This window comes from Octopus sinensis, linkage group LG1 (genome assembly GCF_006345805.1).
Source record: "Octopus sinensis linkage group LG1, ASM634580v1, whole genome shotgun sequence".
Lineage (NCBI taxonomy): Eukaryota > Metazoa > Mollusca > Cephalopoda > Octopoda > Octopodidae > Octopus > Octopus sinensis.
Genome location: NC_042997.1, coordinates 113,209,336 through 113,227,892, shown reverse-complemented (window position 1 = coordinate 113,227,892; position 18,557 = coordinate 113,209,336). Strand labels below are relative to the sequence as shown.

At 37.9% G+C, this 18,557-nt stretch overlaps 1 protein-coding gene across 1 annotated transcript in view; it reads left to right on the top strand.

Annotated features, from left to right (window-relative positions):
• Positions 1-5,059: 5,059 nt before the first annotated feature.
• Positions 5,060-18,557, top strand: part of LOC115210628 — a 79,928-nt gene continuing 66,430 nt past the window's right edge. The window contains exon 1 of the mRNA XM_029779269.2: positions 5,060-5,212. Within this exon, the coding sequence (XP_029635129.1) occupies positions 5,201-5,212 (12 nt within the window). The 5' untranslated portion in view covers positions 5,060-5,200. The remainder of the gene's footprint in view (positions 5,213-18,557) is intronic.

Below are 18,557 nucleotides of genomic sequence, written 5' to 3'. Positions count from 1 at the left end.
TTGGGAAAGAAACTTCTAACTATACAGCCATGCCTGTGCCTATATATCAAAGAAAGATGAAAAATTGTGCTGGCAGTAATTCTTGAGAATGCCAAATGCATGACAATCCACAACATTATGCCTCTCATGGGTGTATATATGTTAAGTATGGTACATAGATGCCTATTTTAATCTAATGCTGTTCCAAGTGCTCACACTAAGTTTTTACATCACAATGCATTTCATACCAGAATTTTCACCTCTTAATTTTTGGGACACAACTCAGACACCTCATGAATTTTGAGCCCCGCACCCATGAATATATATATTTACCATGTCGGACTACTGAACTCTACATGTTTTTTTTCATTCTCCCTCTGTTTATTTCTTCTTATTCCTTTCTGTTGAAGAGCATAGGCTCGAAACATAAAAGACTTCTTCATTTTTCCTGAGCGTCAAAGTAATATACTTGCTTGTTGTTCATACTACCTGTCTTCATCTTTTGTTTATCTATAAATTTCACCTGTGAGTGTGTATTTGTGTTTATGTATGAGTGAGTTTATTCCTGTCGGGATTTGATAACCTATTCTCCTTCAAGACAAACAACATTATACAGTTCAAGGAAAGGATCTTGAGTAAAAACTTCCTTAAATATGAACAACACTCAATGAAAAATCCTCAAAGCCACTGGAAAAGATGCACTTCACAAGCTCTTATGTAACATCATACAGATAAGGGGAGAGTTTACAAAAAAAACAAAAGACGACATGTGATGTACAAAACAAACAGATGTATTAGTATAACACTCAGGAATAGAAAAAGTCTTTTATGTTTCGACCCTACGTTCTTCTACAGAAAGGGACACAGAAAAAACAAGGAGAGAAAAAATGTGTGTAGTGGCTAACGATCTATCCTGGCAATCTATCATACAGATAACACGGACAAAGCCATCGAATACTAGACTAACTTTGCAAGAGTCACTAAATACATTGGCTCTGATAGTTTACTGAACTACAATCCATTGTGACTCTCTAATCCATAGGTTCTCAAAGTGGGTGCTACTGCCCCCTGGTAGGCATTGAGAGGGTTCAGGTTGGCACTAGTGTCTAAGTGGGTGGTAGAGAAAAAGAAGGCATTGGAAGAAAGGCATTGGATTAGGGGACACTTATGAATATATTTTATTATAGTATTACTCTTACTCTTTTACTTGTTTCAGTCATTTGACTGCGGCCATGCTGGAGCACCGCCTTTATTGTATACAAATTATATAATATTATATTAAATATCAAATGATTCATGGTATATATAAATTAGTAAAATATAAAATATTTATTTATACAAAAAAATAGGGATGGGGGTGCAGAAGGCTTTATGTGGCCATGAGGGTGAGCAGTGGCCCAAAAGTTAGAGAACCTCAGTTCTAATCAATGCTTGGAGACCAGACATTGTTGTGGTATATAAAAGGAACAAGGAAACCAAGATCATAGACATTGGATGCATGCATAGATGACAAAAAGCTGGAAAAGATGGAAAAATACAGACTAGTAAAAGATGAAATTGCAAGAATGTTGGCAATGAGGAGAGTAACTGTTGTCCCAGTAGTTGTAGGGGCACTCAGAACAGTGACAACCAGGTTCGAGAAACTGGAATTGACATGAGGGCAGAGTAGGCCCCAAAAAACTGCTCTATGGGGGACAGCTAGGATTTATAGATTGGTGATTGGACATTGAGTGTCTGCCACCATAAGTTAACATCCAAGTACCAAAGCTTGTAATTTGTGGAAAGAGACCCTGTGAGACCTCTGACGACAGGTTGTTGTCCGTTCTCACAGAAACAACCAGAGCAAGTAAGACTGAGAGCTCTGAGAAGTAAAATAATAATAAACTTATTGTATACAGTGCTCAGGTGCAGTACAGCACATCAGAAAATGTAACCAAAAGTGCATGAACAGGACACAGAATATGCACAGGAAGTGAGAGCTGTTAAAAAAGATGTGGTGAGGGTCATCAGGTTAACTGTTGGGTGAATTTCAGGAAGCATGGAAGTTTTGAAAGATGAAGTGTCCCAACAGCTAACAGCTGATGTGAGTAGTTTATTCCATACTTCAATGATTCTGAGTGTGAAATAAACTACCCACATCAGTAGGTTGCTGATGGAACAAGAATTATATATTTTGGGGCAGTGCTGTTGCTACTGCCACTCTACACACAAAGCTCACTGAGCACACACCTGCAAAGATTGACAACCCTAACCCTTGGTAAGGACCTGTTCACCATCATTGTACAAATTTTCCAACTCAGTTATGTCTTGCTTCTTACCTGGGTCTTTTAGTGCAATGATAACTTTTCTGATACTCTGCATTAACGAGCTGTATACACACTCTACTTAAATGTGATAAAACCGGATGCATCCATCTTTCCCCTATTCATTATGTTTATCATTTAGACACCCTCACCCAACTAAATTTTTCTCCCAGTCTTTCCTCTCTATGCTGTGAAATATGCTGTCACCCATGGTTTTCCTACAAAAGTTGAGCTACAGATGTTGATCAACAGATATTTAAGTAAAAATATTATCCCTCATCTTGTAGGTTTCATGAAGATCATTGATGCAGATTCTTCTCTGACGAATTTGTATAAAAAATGTCATTACTATAACGATAATTAAGTTCAGTACAAATTCAGTGCTATAGACTCCATTTTTACCTGGATGTTCCACTAATCTCTCTCTCTCTCTCTCTCTCTCTCCTCTCTCTCTCTCTCTCTCTCTCTCTCTCTCTCTCTATCTATCTATTTATCTATCTATCTATCTATCTATCTATCTATTTATCTATCATTATGTTCTTGACACGGAACGTAATTTCTCTCACTCAACAGCGATTGAACTCACCACCAACAATTGTCAAAATACACATCAAACATGCAGTACTGTAACAAAACAATTACATTAAGCAATGTCCCAACCCTGCAAGATATATATGTAGCTAAAGGACAAAGCAACTTAATGATAGAAACAACACACGATGCTGCTAAGAGGATTACAAACACCTAACATTCTAAGTTGGTTGTAAGACAGCCTATTTAAGAGAGCACAAAAAGCCATACACTTATCCTTTGAAAATCTGAATCCTTCAACGATATAAACATAATATCCAGAACCTACATATTTGTGCTCTTCTTTACAATGTTTTAGATTTCCAGACTATAAATGGTGATATAACTAACAACTAATTAATATTAATGAATTGTGTTAAAACTAAATAAAGAATAATTTGCATATTACTTTAGTGGAAATTCATTTATTTGTTTTTTTTTTCTTTTTTTTATTTATTAAGCTTTGTTTTGTAAAACACTTCTTTACAGCTGTTTCGTTAATTTTTTTATTCATTCAGTATTCAACAGATACAAACTCAGCATTATTGAGTAGAAGGACAGGAAAAACTTCACCTCAGACCAGAGAACTGGCTCAAATGTTTACAACAAAGTGGGCTTTGATGAAGGATCCCAAAGGCCAGATGGAGATTACTATATCGTGATATATATGTGGTACTGGTGACACAAAAAGCTCCCAGTACATGCTCTAAAGTGAATGGCATTAAGAAGGGCATCCATCTCTAGAAACCATGCCAAACAAACACTGGAACATGATACAGTCCTTACATTCATCAGATCCTGTCAAACTGTTCAACCTATGCCAGCATAGAAAATGAACATTAAATGTTGATGATGGTGATGATATAAACTTATAAATATACAAACATACATACATCATCATCCTCATCATTTAACATCCATCTTCCCTGCTGGCACCGGTGGGACAGTTTGACAGGAGCTGGTCATGCAGAAACCTGCACCAGGCTTCTGTGTCTGTTTTGGCAGGGTTTTTACAGTTGGATACCCTTCCAAACGCCAACCACCTTACAGTGTGGACTGGGTGCTTTTTAAGTGGCACCTGCACTGACAGGGTCACCAAGTACTTTGCAAGACAAAAAAAAATCTTTTGAGAGGAGAGGGCGCATTGGAGGAGGTGATCTTGTGTCTGATAATGAATGGTTATAGTGAGATAGAGAGACAGAAACAGGTGTCTTGCTGTAGAGGAGGTAAAAGGTTACCTGGCTAGACAGACAGAGGGGGGAGGGAGGGAGGGAGGGAGGGAGATCAAGAATGAGGACAGAAACAGGATGTGTTGCTGTAAAGGAGATACAACCTGAGGGAAGAGTAGAAGGAGACAAAGGGTGGTAGACAACAGGATGGAGATGGTGGGAAAGTGCTGGGCAAATTTACAAGGGACAAGGATCAGAATATAAATGTGATGGTCAAGTAAAAGACAAGAGAGCTAGATGGTGGTGAATGCCAGAGCATACCCTTGAGGTTCAAAGGTCATAATATAAGTGGCAGGACATTACAAAAGAAGCATTGTTACATGTGGGTGGAACACACAGGTCAAGGGCTAACAAAAAGGGATGATACAGTAAAACAGGGGCAAGAGGACAGGATTGGAGAGTGAGAGGTTAGCATAGTGCATGAAGGAGGAAATGTGAGGAAGAGAAGAGACCTAAAGCTGTAGTTTGGCTTATTAGGGTAGGATGTGAGGAAATAACCAGCCTATGGCAGCGTGGGGAAAGGGACATTAAGCGACGATGTTAATGATGATGATGATACATATACAGACATGTATACATGTGTCATTCACATTACAAATCTTATTGTCCAACCCATGTCTGAATGGATCACAGATGTTCAATAATGATGATATAAATGAAGTCCAGTTGAATGAAAGACAAAAAGCGATTGAAGTGACATGAAGAGAAGATTCATCTATAAAACACTATAATGACCAACGGAAAGTAGCACCAACGGACAGAGGTGAAGAATTTGTATTGTGTCTCAGCAAGATATGTCAGACACTGATTGGCAACTAATTTCTCCAATTGACAAGATATTTAGTACGACTGTCAAAGAGACGAGAAATTAACTCGATTAATCTGTGAAGATGAGTAAGCAGAGTTACTACGTGTTAGTTGTTTGGTAATGTGTCAAATTAAATCCTTTTCTTTCTATACACTGGAGTGCAACTACTGCAATCAGCCGCTTCCTCTCCACACACACACACACACACAAAATACAGAGAAACAGCACAGAGCTGATGTAGACACATTGCTTATATAATACAAGGCTGTCTAAATCTGTTTCATCTAGTTTGCATCCATAAATACTTGGCAATGAAATTCCTAGTAAGTACATTTTTATTTTCTATTATTTATCTTATATATATATTATAATAAGAGATATATATATATATGTGTGTGTGTATATATATATATATATATATATATATATATATGTATGTATATGTGTGTGTGTGTGTATATATATATATATATATATATATATATACACAACTTTCAATCAATAAGTATTTTATTGATCTTTCATAAATGTAACAAACTGAATCAATAATTCGACCATTCATAATCTGAGTTATCCAGGAAAAAGTGATTAATCTTACCAACTTCTAACGAAGCAATCATATTTTTGTCAGGGGTATTAGTGGCACAAGTGGAATAAAATATTTAAAACTAGCTTTGTCTACTCACCCCTAGGGAGTTTTATTTCTACTTTGTTGTACTCCATGATACCCTACAATACATAAGTAAAAGAAAAAGAAAACATTACATTTTCTGTGGTTAAAAGATGTAGCCATTACATCTTTTATTTGTCTCACTGTTGTTAATTTTGTTGTTTTCTCTGCTAATATATTACATTTTAAAATGATCGGAATATAATTGGTATAGAGTAGCATTATTATTATTATTATTATTATTATTTTTATTATTATTATTATTATTATTATTATTAGGTGAGCTGGCAGAATTGTTAGCACACCAGGCAGAATGCTCACCAGCATTTCATCTGTCCTTACGTTCTAAGTTCAAATTCCGCTGAGGCCGACTTTGCCTTTCATCCTTTCCAAGTCAATTAAATAAGTACCAGTTACACACTGGGGTTGATGTAGTCACTTGTGGCAAAAACTTGAAATCATTATTATTATTATTATTATTATTATTATTATTATCATTAGGTGAGCTAGCAGAATTGTTGGCATGCCAGGCAGAATCATTAGCACGCTGGGCAGAATGCTTAGCAGTATTTCATCCGTTCTTATGCTCTGAGTTCAAATTCTGCCAAAGTTGACTTTGCCTTTCATCCTTTCAGAATCGATAAATTAAGTACCAGTTGCATACAGGGTTAAATGTAATCAACTGTTCCCCTCCCCATCAAAAATCTCAGGCTTTGTGCCTTTAATAGAAAGGATTATTATTATTAATATTATTATTATTAATAATCCTTTCGGGGTCGATAAATTAAGTACCGGTGAAACCCTGGGAGGGGTCGATGTAATTGACTGTCCTCCTTCTCAAAATTTCAGACCTTGTGCCTATAGTAGAAAGGATTATTATTATTTCAGAGTGGTGAGCTAGCAGAAACAATAGCTTGCCAGGCAAAATGCTTAGCAGTATTTCGTCTGTCTTCACGTTTTGGGTTCAAATTCCACCAAGATCAACTTTGCTTTTCATCGCCTTTAAATGAGCAAATCGACCCCAGGACTTATTCTTTGTAAGCCTAGTACTTATTCTATCGGTCTCTTTTGCCGAACCGGTAAGTTACGGGGACGTAAACACACCAGCATCAGTTGTCAAGCGATGTTGGGGGGACAAACACAGACACACAAACATATACACACACATACATACATACATACATATATATATATATATATATATATACATACGACGGGCTTCTTTCAGTTTCTGTCTACCAAATCCATTCACAAGGCTTTGGTTGGCCCACTTGCCCAAGGTGCCATGCAGTGGGACTGAACCCGGAACCATGTAGCTCGTAAGCAAGCTACTTACCACACAGCCTCTCCTACTCCTATAAATTTGTTTCATTTTTTAATGTTATTCTTGTTGACACACTGTAAAACCCATTTTATCGTCCCATTTTTGTCTTTTATGTTGTTGCATATCCTTTACTGTTATTGTATGTGAGCCCTCGCGGTTAATAAAAGAACTTATTATTATTATTATTATTATTATTATTATTGGTAAAGCAGAATCCTTATACCAAATAGAATGTTTAGTAGCGTTTCTTTAGGTTCTTTATATTCTGAGTTCAAATTCCACTGAGGATGACTTTGCCTTTCATCCTTTGAGGGTCAATAAAATAAGTACCAGTCACATACTGGGGTCGATGCAGTTATCTAGCTAGATCTTTATATTTCTCGACATTTTTCAATTTCTTTGGTATTGACTCTGCAATCATAAGGAATTACAAAATCCATGATTTTGCACAGTCTGTTTGTCCTCTATAATCATGTCTGGTTTTCTTGCTTCTGTAGTATGGTTAGTCTTTATAGCTTATTATCATTATTATTTTCATTATCATCTTCTTTCAATTCTTTCCCATTTCTTGCTGAGTATCTTCCTGACACCTAGGGCAGAGAAACGCACTGTATACATTGGTAGGCCATTAAAATAAACACACCAGATTGTCCATTTACAAAGTCATGTGGAGAGAAAAGGGGGAAGAAAGACAGAGAAAAAGGAAAGAAATCAAAGCCTTCTGAGTGGATTTGATAGATGGAAACTGAAAGAAGCCCGTCATATATGTGTGTGTGTTTGTGTTTGTCCCCCCCACCACCACCACATCATCACTTGACAACTGATGTTGGTGTGTTTATGTCCCTGTAACTTAACGGTTCAGCAAAAGAGACTGATAGAATAAGTACTAGGTTTATGAAGAATAAAGTCCTGGGGTCGATTTGTTCAACTAAAGGTAGTACTCCAGCATGGCTGCAGTCAAATGATTGAAATGAATAAAAGAATAAAATAAAAATGTAAACAAATAAAATAAAGGGGGAAAAAGAAAATTCACATCGATAGTGCTCTTTTCAATATGTGTGATGTACCAGTTAAGACAATCTTTTGCACTTCATGTATGGATGGTAAGCCAGGGATCATCCTTAAATAATTTTCAATTCCGTTTTTGATCATTCCAAGTACTCCTACAATTACTGGTATTGTAACTGTCTTGAGATGCCACATCCTTTTAATTTTGATTAGCAGATTTTTATATTTTCTGAGCTTATCAAATTCTTTTGCCAAGATATTCTGGCCACAGGGTTTGCTCATGTCAATCAATAAACAGACTTTATTGCTTTGGTCTTTCACAACATTATCTGGTTTGTTTGCTTTGATGGTCCTATCTGTACATACTGGGAAGTCCCAAAGAATAGTTACATTTTCTCCCTCAGTTACAGCCTCAGGGTTATACTTGCATCATTTGTCAGCAGTTTTGATTTTATAATGTTGACACATTATCCAGTGTTATTATTATTACTATTACTATTACTATTATTATTATTATTATTATTATTATTATTATTATTATTACTGAGTGAGAGAGTAGTGCATGCCATCAAAGTGACACTGAAGTACAAATATACGAAGCCCAATATACCCAACATGACTACCCATCTGATATCAGGTACATGCATCACAACAAGTGTGTGCATGGCATAGTGATCTCACATCAAGATAAACAGTGCATGACCTTGAAGGGGACCAGTTAGAATTTTCTTCAGGTCAAGTAACCCACCCCACTCAAAAGGTCCCTGAATAAGGGTTATTTCAGGATGTTGAACAAAGCATCCATGTTTCCAGAGCTGAATTATCCAAACCCCAAAGAATTCCTCTCAACACATGGCTATGATGCTCCCCCACTAGTTCTGCTCATGATTAGAGATGCACATATCATCAGCCACCAAGGGACATGCTCAACTGGTTAAGGTCAAACAACTGACCAGCAAATCTGTAGTACTGAGCAGAATATTTGCAGTAACTCATCTTTTATACCAAGACAAAATAATGTATATTATAACTCTTCCCATCAGTTAAGATCAGAAGCCATGAGAGCCACTGCCTGGTACTGCATCAGGGCATTTATTATTATTATTATTATTATTACTATTTCTTGTTTTTGCACAGCTTCTAACAGTGGAGATGTACTATGGTGTCAGCTGTTCACTACCAGTGAACAAAGGTAACACCTCTTACTTTTCGAGCACCTTCCGGAGTATTCAAGCGGTTCCAAGCAGTGCTGTTTTCTGCAAGTGCTGCACCCTTATTGCAGCCCCTATTTGTTTCATGCACTTCTCAAGATTTTTGCTCACTGTTCCCAGGGCTCCGAGAATTGTTGGTACTACTGCTACCTTTTTCATCGACCACAACTGCTTAACTTCCCAAGCTAACCTGTCATATCTCTCGACTTTACTTTCTTCCTTATCACATACCTTGTTGTCAGCTGGGAATGCTATATCTATGATCCAGCATAGTTTGTTTTATTATTATCATTATTATTATCTGTTTCATTTTCCCAATATGGATTATATTTAATATCTTTCTGTTTTAATGTACAGATTATTTGAAATTGTAACCATATTATAAACATTCAGTTTGGTTAACCAAATAGAGTAGAATATGTCTTTCGGGTATTTTGTCTCCAAGACATTTCGACATTATCCTTTACAAGAGACTTCTGACCTCAGCAGAATAACATTATAATAAATGATGTATGTTATCCAATATGAAGAAGAATTTATAATGGCCAAGAAGTTTCATTAACTTGCAGTTACACTTGTTTATAAATGTTTGCTGTTATGTGTATCCTCAGGTTGACATATACTTTGGAAACGTAATGGTGTAATTTGCGAGACAGAAGCTGTGCGGAAGCCTGTTGTGAGTATGTGTATATAAAGATATATATATCTATATTTCAATATGTGACTGCATGTGCATCGTTGGCGATTTTCTTTCTTTGTCTTCCCTTCCTTGGACCTTTCCTTTTTCTATGTTTCTGACGAAAAGCTCCACTTGAAGCGTTAAATCCTCCTTTCTTTCCTCTCCTGAGCGGCCAATAACACTATATTTGTTCCACGTCCTCGCATTGTTGTGTTTCCTCTTTGTTCATGTTTGGATTAACTATGTATGTATGTATATATATATATATATATATATATATATATAATTATTATTTGAGGGAATAAAATCCAAACTTACAAGGCAAAAGAATTCAATTTAGAAATACTAAATCAAATTCCACACAATATAATATATATATATATAATATTAGAAAAAAAAACACCTTTTATCAATTCAAAATGAATAATTAAATTACACCATCTAGAAAATTACATATAATAGAAAAGTTAAAATTAAAATAACAATTAAAAAGTAAAGATTAAGTAAATTACAAAAATAATATAATGTATATAAAAGGTATATAAAGGTAGAGAGTTTTGAAGTGATGCACAGATATTGTATATTTAGAATAATACAGTAGTCAGAATGTTGGATGATTTTATATATATATATATATTTTTTATTTACATCTTATTTACATTTTTGACATTTTCTTCTGTTATCGAATTTATCAAAAAATGGTTCAAATTTAGAATTCTTGGCCTTCTTATAAAGAATTTTCTGGAGTGGTTGGCATTAGGAAGGGCATCCAGCCATAGAAAACCATGCCAAATCAGACTGGATCCTGGCACAGCCTTCCAGCGTACCAGCCCAGTCAAACCATCCAACCCATGGCAACATGGACAACGGACATTAAATGATGATGATGTACACAGACATGATAGAAGTAAATAGAAGCCCTTTAGACATTAATATAATCATTAAAATTTACTTAAATCTGAAATTATATATTCAAATTATTTATTAATTATTATAATGTGAATATGTGGAAGCACATGGCCTAGTGGTTAGAGCAGTGGACTCGCAGTCGAGGGATTGCGGGTTCGAATCTCAGACCGGGTGATGTGTGTGTTCATGAGTGAAACACCTAAGCTCTATGCAACGCCAGCAGAATGGTGAACTTCTGCTGACTTTTTTGCAACATCTTTCTCTCTCTTTCCTCCTGCATCTTGCAGATCACCTGCGATGGACCGGTGTCTTGTCCAGGTGGGGAACCTATACGCCAAGGAAACTGGGAAACCAGCCCTTATGAGCCAGGTGTAGCTTGAGAAGGAACAAACAAACAACAATAATGTGAATATCTAATATTTAGTAGACATGCCCTTTGCATTTTTCAATGCAAGGTCCCTAATGGCAGTTGACAGTTATTCTCCTGAGGAATTTCCTGCAGTAATCTCAAAACATATAACTTTGAGGATGTTTTCTTGTTTTTTTTATATAAAGTGTCCTATACATTATGCTCCAGAGGTGTTCAATAAAGTTCATATCCGGTGACTGGCTTGGCTATGGAAGCTTCTTAATGTCATTTTCTTCCAACCAATTTTGGGTCCTTTTAACTGTGTGACAATAAATAAAGAGTCTTCTTAAATCATTTCACTACTGGAGGAGATCGGAAGAATCCTTTCTGCAATATGGGCACATATTCATCTGAGTTTATGTTTCCATCACACTCCACCAGCTCTGATCAACCATTGCTCCAAATTGCTCCCCAGACCATCACAAAGTAGCTGCTGTGTTTCATTGTTGGCAGCAAATTCTTGATCATAGAGTCTCCAGACCCACACTTGACCACTGTCAGAAAATAGAGCAAATTTGGACTCATCAGGGAATATGACAGTGTCCCAAAATGCTAGTGGCCTCTCCACCATCTCACTGGCCCAATCTTTTCTCCGCTTGATATTGGTTGGTTGAAGAGGTGGCTTCCTTCTTGCTGCTCTGCCATTGTAGCCAAGTTTGTGGAGACACCTGTCAGCTGTTCTGGGACTGACATCAACTTGTTCTGCCATGTCAGAGGCCTTGAAATGAGGATTATCGTCCACACTTCTCTTAACAAAGTGAAGGGTCAACCTGGGCTAGGTGATGTGGACTCTTTCCCCTCTCTGGTGAATTGCATAATCACTCTATTAACTGCAGAAAGTAAAATCCCAAGGTTTCTGGAATTTTACACTAAGTACACCTTGAAATTAACCCACAATAGAGCTTCTTTGAAATTCGGACACTTCTGAGGTTTCTTTTCTATGTGGCATGATTAAACAGTCACATTATAGAACCTGAAACATAAATAAGTAAAATAATTAAAAAAATATACACCTTTTCAAATTAAAATACGCATAGGCGTAGGAATGGCTGTGTGGTAAGTTGCTTGCTTACCAACCACATGGTTCCGGGTTCAGTCCCACTGCATAGCACCTTGGGCAAGTGTCTTCTACTATAGCCTCAGGCCGACCAAAGCCTTGAGAGTGGATTTGGTAGACGGAAACTGAAAGAAGCCTGTCGTATATATGTGTATATATATATGTATGTTTGTGTGTCTGTGTTTGTCCCCCCAACATAGCTTGACAACCGATGCTGGTGTGTTTACATCCCCGTAACTTAGCAGTTCAGCAAAAGAGACTAATAGAATAAGTACTAGGCTTACAAAGATTAAGTCCTGGGGTCGATTTGCTTGACTAAAGGCAGTGCTCCAGCTTGGGCACAGTCAAATGACTGAAACAAGTAAAAGAATAAAAGAGAGTAAAGAGTATAAAACAATCTTCTATGGAGTTTCTATTTACTTCTGTCATGTCTGTCATATCATTCTAGTGGCCAGACTATCAAATGTTGTTACATATCACTGGCCACAATGCACTTTCTTACATTGTTACAGCTTTCAAATAATGCCACCCTGCTGCTTAGGTGAGCAGGCCAACATTTTCCCTGGACTGGAGACCAGTCCATTGCAGGGTTTCCCATTCACAACATGCTGAAACAATGGGAAACGAAGAGTTGATCAACATTAAAAGACATTTCTGAAGAGGTACCACACTGTAGGATTGAACCCAAAACCAGATGGTTGCAAAAGTAAGCTTCTTCATCAAAGTTTGCCTTTACTTCTCTTCCACCCTACCCCTGTCATCACCATTACCTCTCTTTAATCATTTAGCAATTATTTTCATTTCACATCCGGTCACTCAACAAACTTGCAAAATCTCAACAAGGAATTTTGAACTCAACGATAACACATATTCGTTAATTTTTAATTTATTTCTGTTGTCATTTAATCAGCAGTAATCTCCTCTCAGCGTTAATTATAGTAATAAACACGGCGTCCAACAAACAAAACATCACAACCACACACACAAACACTCTTTCATACACACAATAACACACTCAAACTCACAAACACAAACACACACACACATTGTAATCATCGCAATGTCTTGTCTTTTCCCATTCTAAGTAAAGAAAGCGATTTCAAATTTGAATAGTTGCCCAGAACTGTTGTTAAAATGGTAACTTGATAATATCTTAAAGAGAGAGTATGACGAACACTGTATGAGTGAACGGCTTGGAGGAAATGCATGAAATAAATATGCCTTCCTCAAGGTTGGAGGGTTGATGGCCTCAGATACATTTACCATTCCTTGCAACAGGAAGCAGTCTTATGCTGCATCAGTGCCCTCCACCAGGTTCCATCCTCTTTGTCCGATCCTTGATGTCAACACTCCTTCTTCGTCTTCATCATCTGTGATCTCATTTTCCTATTGACTCAGATTCTGATGATGTAAGTACAGAAGTTCTGGATCCTGATATCTTTTATCTTTGACTTGTTTCAGTCATTAGACTGTGGCCATGCTGGAGCACCAAGCCTCTATCAGCTCTTTTGCCAAACCACTAAGTTAAAGGGATGTAAACACACCAACAACAGTTGTCAAGTGGTGGTGGGTGACAAACAGACAGACACACACACACACATATGACAGGCTTCTTTTCAGTTTCCTTCAGTCGAATCCATTCACAAGGCTTTGGTCAGCCTGAGGCTATAGTAGAAGACACTTGCCCAAGGTTCCACACAGTGGGACTGAACCTAGAAGCACGTGGTTCTAACCACACAGCCAGGTTCTAACAGGTTCTAACCACACAGCCATTCCTGAGTCTATATATCTTTTATCTTTTATATGTTTCAGTCATTAGACTTCAAGCTGGGGCACCACCTTGAAGAATTTTTATTTGAATGGTTTTACTCCAGTACATTCTTTTAAAGCCTGGTACTTACCTTATCAGTCTCTTTTGCTAAACCACTAAGTTACAAGGACATAAACACACCAACACCGGTTATCAAGCACTGGTGGAGGACAAACACACACACATATATTTCATTTTGGTATTTGGCTTGCAAGATTCTTTATGTGAATTCGTGTGTTGCAGCATATTTTATTGTCTGGGGAGGGTCATTCTCTTTTAGTGCTTTATTCATTTAACACACTCACTGGTCTGGTTTCCATTCATTTAATTATTTCTTTTGCAAGACACAATGAAAACTTTCAGAAAAAATAAATAAATAAGAAGTGGTTGTATGGTAAGTAGCTTGCTTACCAATCACATGGTCCCAAGTTCAGTCCCACTATGTGGCACCTTGGGCAATTGTCTTCTACTATAGCCTTGGGCCGACCAAAGCCTTGTGAGTGGATTTGGTAGATAGAAACTGAAAGAAGCCCGTCATATATATATATATATATATCATTATCATCGTTTAACGTCCACTTTCCATGCTAGCATGGGTTGGACGATTTGACTGAGGTCTGGCGAACCAGATGGCTGCACCAGGCTCCAATCTGATCTGGCAGTGTTTCTACAGCCAGCTGGATTCCCTTCCTAACAGAAGGTGGGGTGGGGAGCATGATGATGAAATGTAACAACCAAGATGAGGACATCACTCAAACCAATGCATAAAATATAAAAATTCTTTATCTCAGAAACCCAGGATTGTTTCATCTAATTGGTAACAGAGCTGACATAAGACATCAATGGAGGTTTACAAGCCTTAAAAATTCACTCTGTTACTGCCTACAGCCATAGTGTATGGGCATAGCATATAAGCATAGCATACTGCATGGTGTACAGGTATAGCATACAGGCATAGCATATGGGCACAGTGTACAGACATAGTGTATGAGCATGGGGTACAGGCATGGTCTACGGGCATGGCATATGGGCATAACATAGAGGCATGGTGTATGGGCATGGCATACAGCATGGTGTATGAGCGTAGCGTACAGGTATAGCATACGGGCGTAGTGTATGGGCATAGTGTACATGCATAGTGTTCCGGCATAGCATATGAGCATGGCATATGGGCAAGGTGTACGGGCATGGTATATAGGCATAGCATATGGCATGGTGTAAGGGCATAGCATACAGTTATAGTGTACAGGCATAGCATACAGGCATTGTATTCGGGCATGCCATATGGGTATAGTGTATGAGCATGGCGTACGAGTATGGCATATGGGACTCAGTGCTTTTTACGTGGCATAATTTTGAATTCCCTCACCCACCACCACCACTAAAAATTATAGATATTATTGAAAAAAGTGTCTGTAAATTTCCAATATGAAAGCTGCACTAGCCAAGATTTAAACTTTAGATGTGATATTCTTCATTTTTTGAATTTTTGTTTTTTTAAGTAAGAGCAATCATACCCATGATCATGCCAAACCTTCCAACAGCATCTCCAAGACTTTTATGCAATGAAGACAGGGGATTTATCCTAAAACTAGAGATTTAGCCAGAGTGCTTGCAGCAGAATGGACGCTTCCAAAAGCGCTTAAGGGTCCGGTAGAGTGTTAAACTGAGTAATAAATGCAGTCTGCTATGGTGCTGAGCTGACAGAATCATTTCTGCACCAGAAAAACTGCTTTGCGGCATTTCTTCTGACATTTTGTTCGGAGTTCAAATGCTTCTGTTAAACCAGGGGTGGGCGAACTTTTTTGATCGCGGGCCGCACAGTGCGTCTTTGGAACCTTGGCGGGCCTCATTTATAAAAATCAAGTGAAAATATTTTTAAAGGCGGTTATAGACCTATAAACACACAATTGATTGAAAGGAAATTTTGTGAAATATTCCTCTCGGCGGGCCGCATGAAAACCTATGGCGGGCCGCATGCAACCCGCGGGCCGTAGTTTGCCCACCCCTGTGTTAAACCATCCCACCCATGCCAATTTGGAAGGCAGATGTTCAACGATGGTGTTATAAGTCAATGGTCCCCAATCTTTTTATTTAAATGAGTTTTCTCATGAACCCCTTTCGTCCTTTTGGCAGGTCTATAAAATAATTACGGGTTGAACACTGGGGGTTGACGTAATCAACTTACCTTTGTGCCAAAACATGAACTCAATATATATTACTCTTCCACCAAAAACAGGATCATTCCCCACCCCTTCTATTAAGCTTTGACATAGTTTCCATCTACTGTGTGCCACTGGCACATAAAAAGCACCCAGTCCACACTGTAAAATGGTTGGTGTTTGGAAAGGCATCCAGCTGTAAAAACCTTGCCAAACCTGACCTCTCCTGTGCTTGTGCCACATAAAAAGCACTCAGTCCACTTTGCCAGGTGGTTGGTGTTAGGAAGGGCATCCAGCCGTAAAAACCCTGCCAAGACAGACTTAGAAGTCTGGTTTGACAGGAGACAGCCACATAATTTTTTCCCCACGAGAGTTCTGGACCCCAGCAATGAACTCATCTGCTCACCTTGACCTGGTTGTCAAGTTAAAACCAAGTAAATTCAAGACGAAGAACAGTGTTGTAAGTCAACCAACCAGTCACCAAGTTATGCCTGATTTTAGGAGACAAGTAATTAAATAAATAGGCATCTATACCTGTTATCGGATTTTGTTAGGGCCCCATATGGTAAAGATGTGGGTAGAGGGTGATGTACTGGCAACCCTCTCCTCTTACTGTTTTACAAAGTAAACAACAACACAGAGGCAGCCATGGTTGAAACAAGAACAAGAACAACAAGAATTCTTAAAAGAGAAAAGACACATGCTCATTCCTTACCCAAGTGATCTTACCTTGTAATCATCATCATAAATTAGTTTGATAGCTGAGCTCTGATTGGCTGTATGCAAATGAGTTCATAACTATCGTGGGGAAAAAAATTTCGTGGCCGTCTCCTGTCAAACCATCCCACCCAAGCCAGCATGGAAGGAGGATGTTAAACGATAATGACAATGATGATGATGATAGGAAAGAGATCATCAGATGTGCTAAAAACCTGTCACTTGTAGTAATTTGGATTGTTTGAAATTGGTTTTATAGCTCCTGGCTCCGAGTGAAAGAAAATGCATTGACAAATGTCCTTAAAAAAATAAGGCAGCCTTGTATATTTATGTTTAAAATGCTGCCTTAATTATGAGATCGCTTCATGGACACACGCACACACACACATACACACAGTAGCTATAAGTTCATTAGCTCTAAGGCGGCGAGCTGGCAGACACGTTAGCGTGCCGGGCGAAATGCTTAGCGGTATTTCGTCTGTCGTTACATTCTGAGTTCAAATTCCACCGAGGTCAACTTTGCCTTTCATCTTTTCGGGGTCGTTTAAATAAGTACCAGTTAAGCACTGGGGTCGCTATAATCGACTTAATCCGTTTGTCTGTCCTTGTTTGTCCTCTCTGTGTTTAGCCCCTAGCTTACAGGGATTTATTTATGAATACGTAAAACATGAATTTGTGTGTATGTGTGTGAGGATATACCGGTTGTGACGTGGGTGGATACAGCTGCAATGGTGTGTGTGTTGGATATAGCAACAGTGGTGTGTATAGGCTATGGTGTGTGTTGGGATCTATAAGCAATGATGTGTGGATAACTGGCTGTTGTGTGTATATGTGTATATATATGCGCGCGTGTGTGTGTGTGTGTGTTTGTGTGTGTATATCTATATATATACATACAGTCATTCATGTATTGGTGTATGTACGTCGCTTTAGTGTTCTGCATGTGTGTGTAATTATTTTATTACCCATTATGTATACGTAGGCTTTTGATAGTGAGTGTATTCCAGGGAACTCAACCTTCATGTTTGTATGTGCATGTATGGTTGATGTACGTATACGAATGTCTGTGTATGTTTGTGTACGTATGCCTAGTTCTTTCCTTGCGTGTGAAAATACATTCCTGCTAGTGTGATGCTCCATGGTCCACAATCCACAAGCGAGACATTAAAAAAACAATCACAGAAGCAAAAAATATTAAAACAGTCCAAAAAAATAGCTTTTAAATGTGGCAACCTTCACGGTCGATTGATTTTTTTAAGTGAGGATACTGGGTGAGGGACGGGAAAAATCAATTACAGGAGGATTTGAACACGTGTTGTGTTTGTTGTTATTTATGTTATGTTGTGTGTGGGTGAATTTAAACATGCATGTATGTGTGTGTTTTACTTATTGTGTCTGTGTGTCTGTTTGTTGTCTGTCTGTCCTTCCCTGTGTGTATATATAATACAAGAAGTGTTTAGTTAAATATAATCTGGTGTCGCTTCTGAGACTAAACAAGCCACCTTCTGTGTTTAATAAATGAGGAAAGCAGGGTGAGATAAGTTGTTTCTTTTTTCCCTTTTTTTTAACATCAAAGTTCTTCTTTCTTATCTTCTTTCATTATCATCATTATCTTTCTTCCTTCTTTCTCATTTCTTTGTTCTTTTATACATGTTTTTTTGTTTCATTTCTTCCCCCCCAGCCCACATTGTTTCTACTTACTTCTCCTCCTC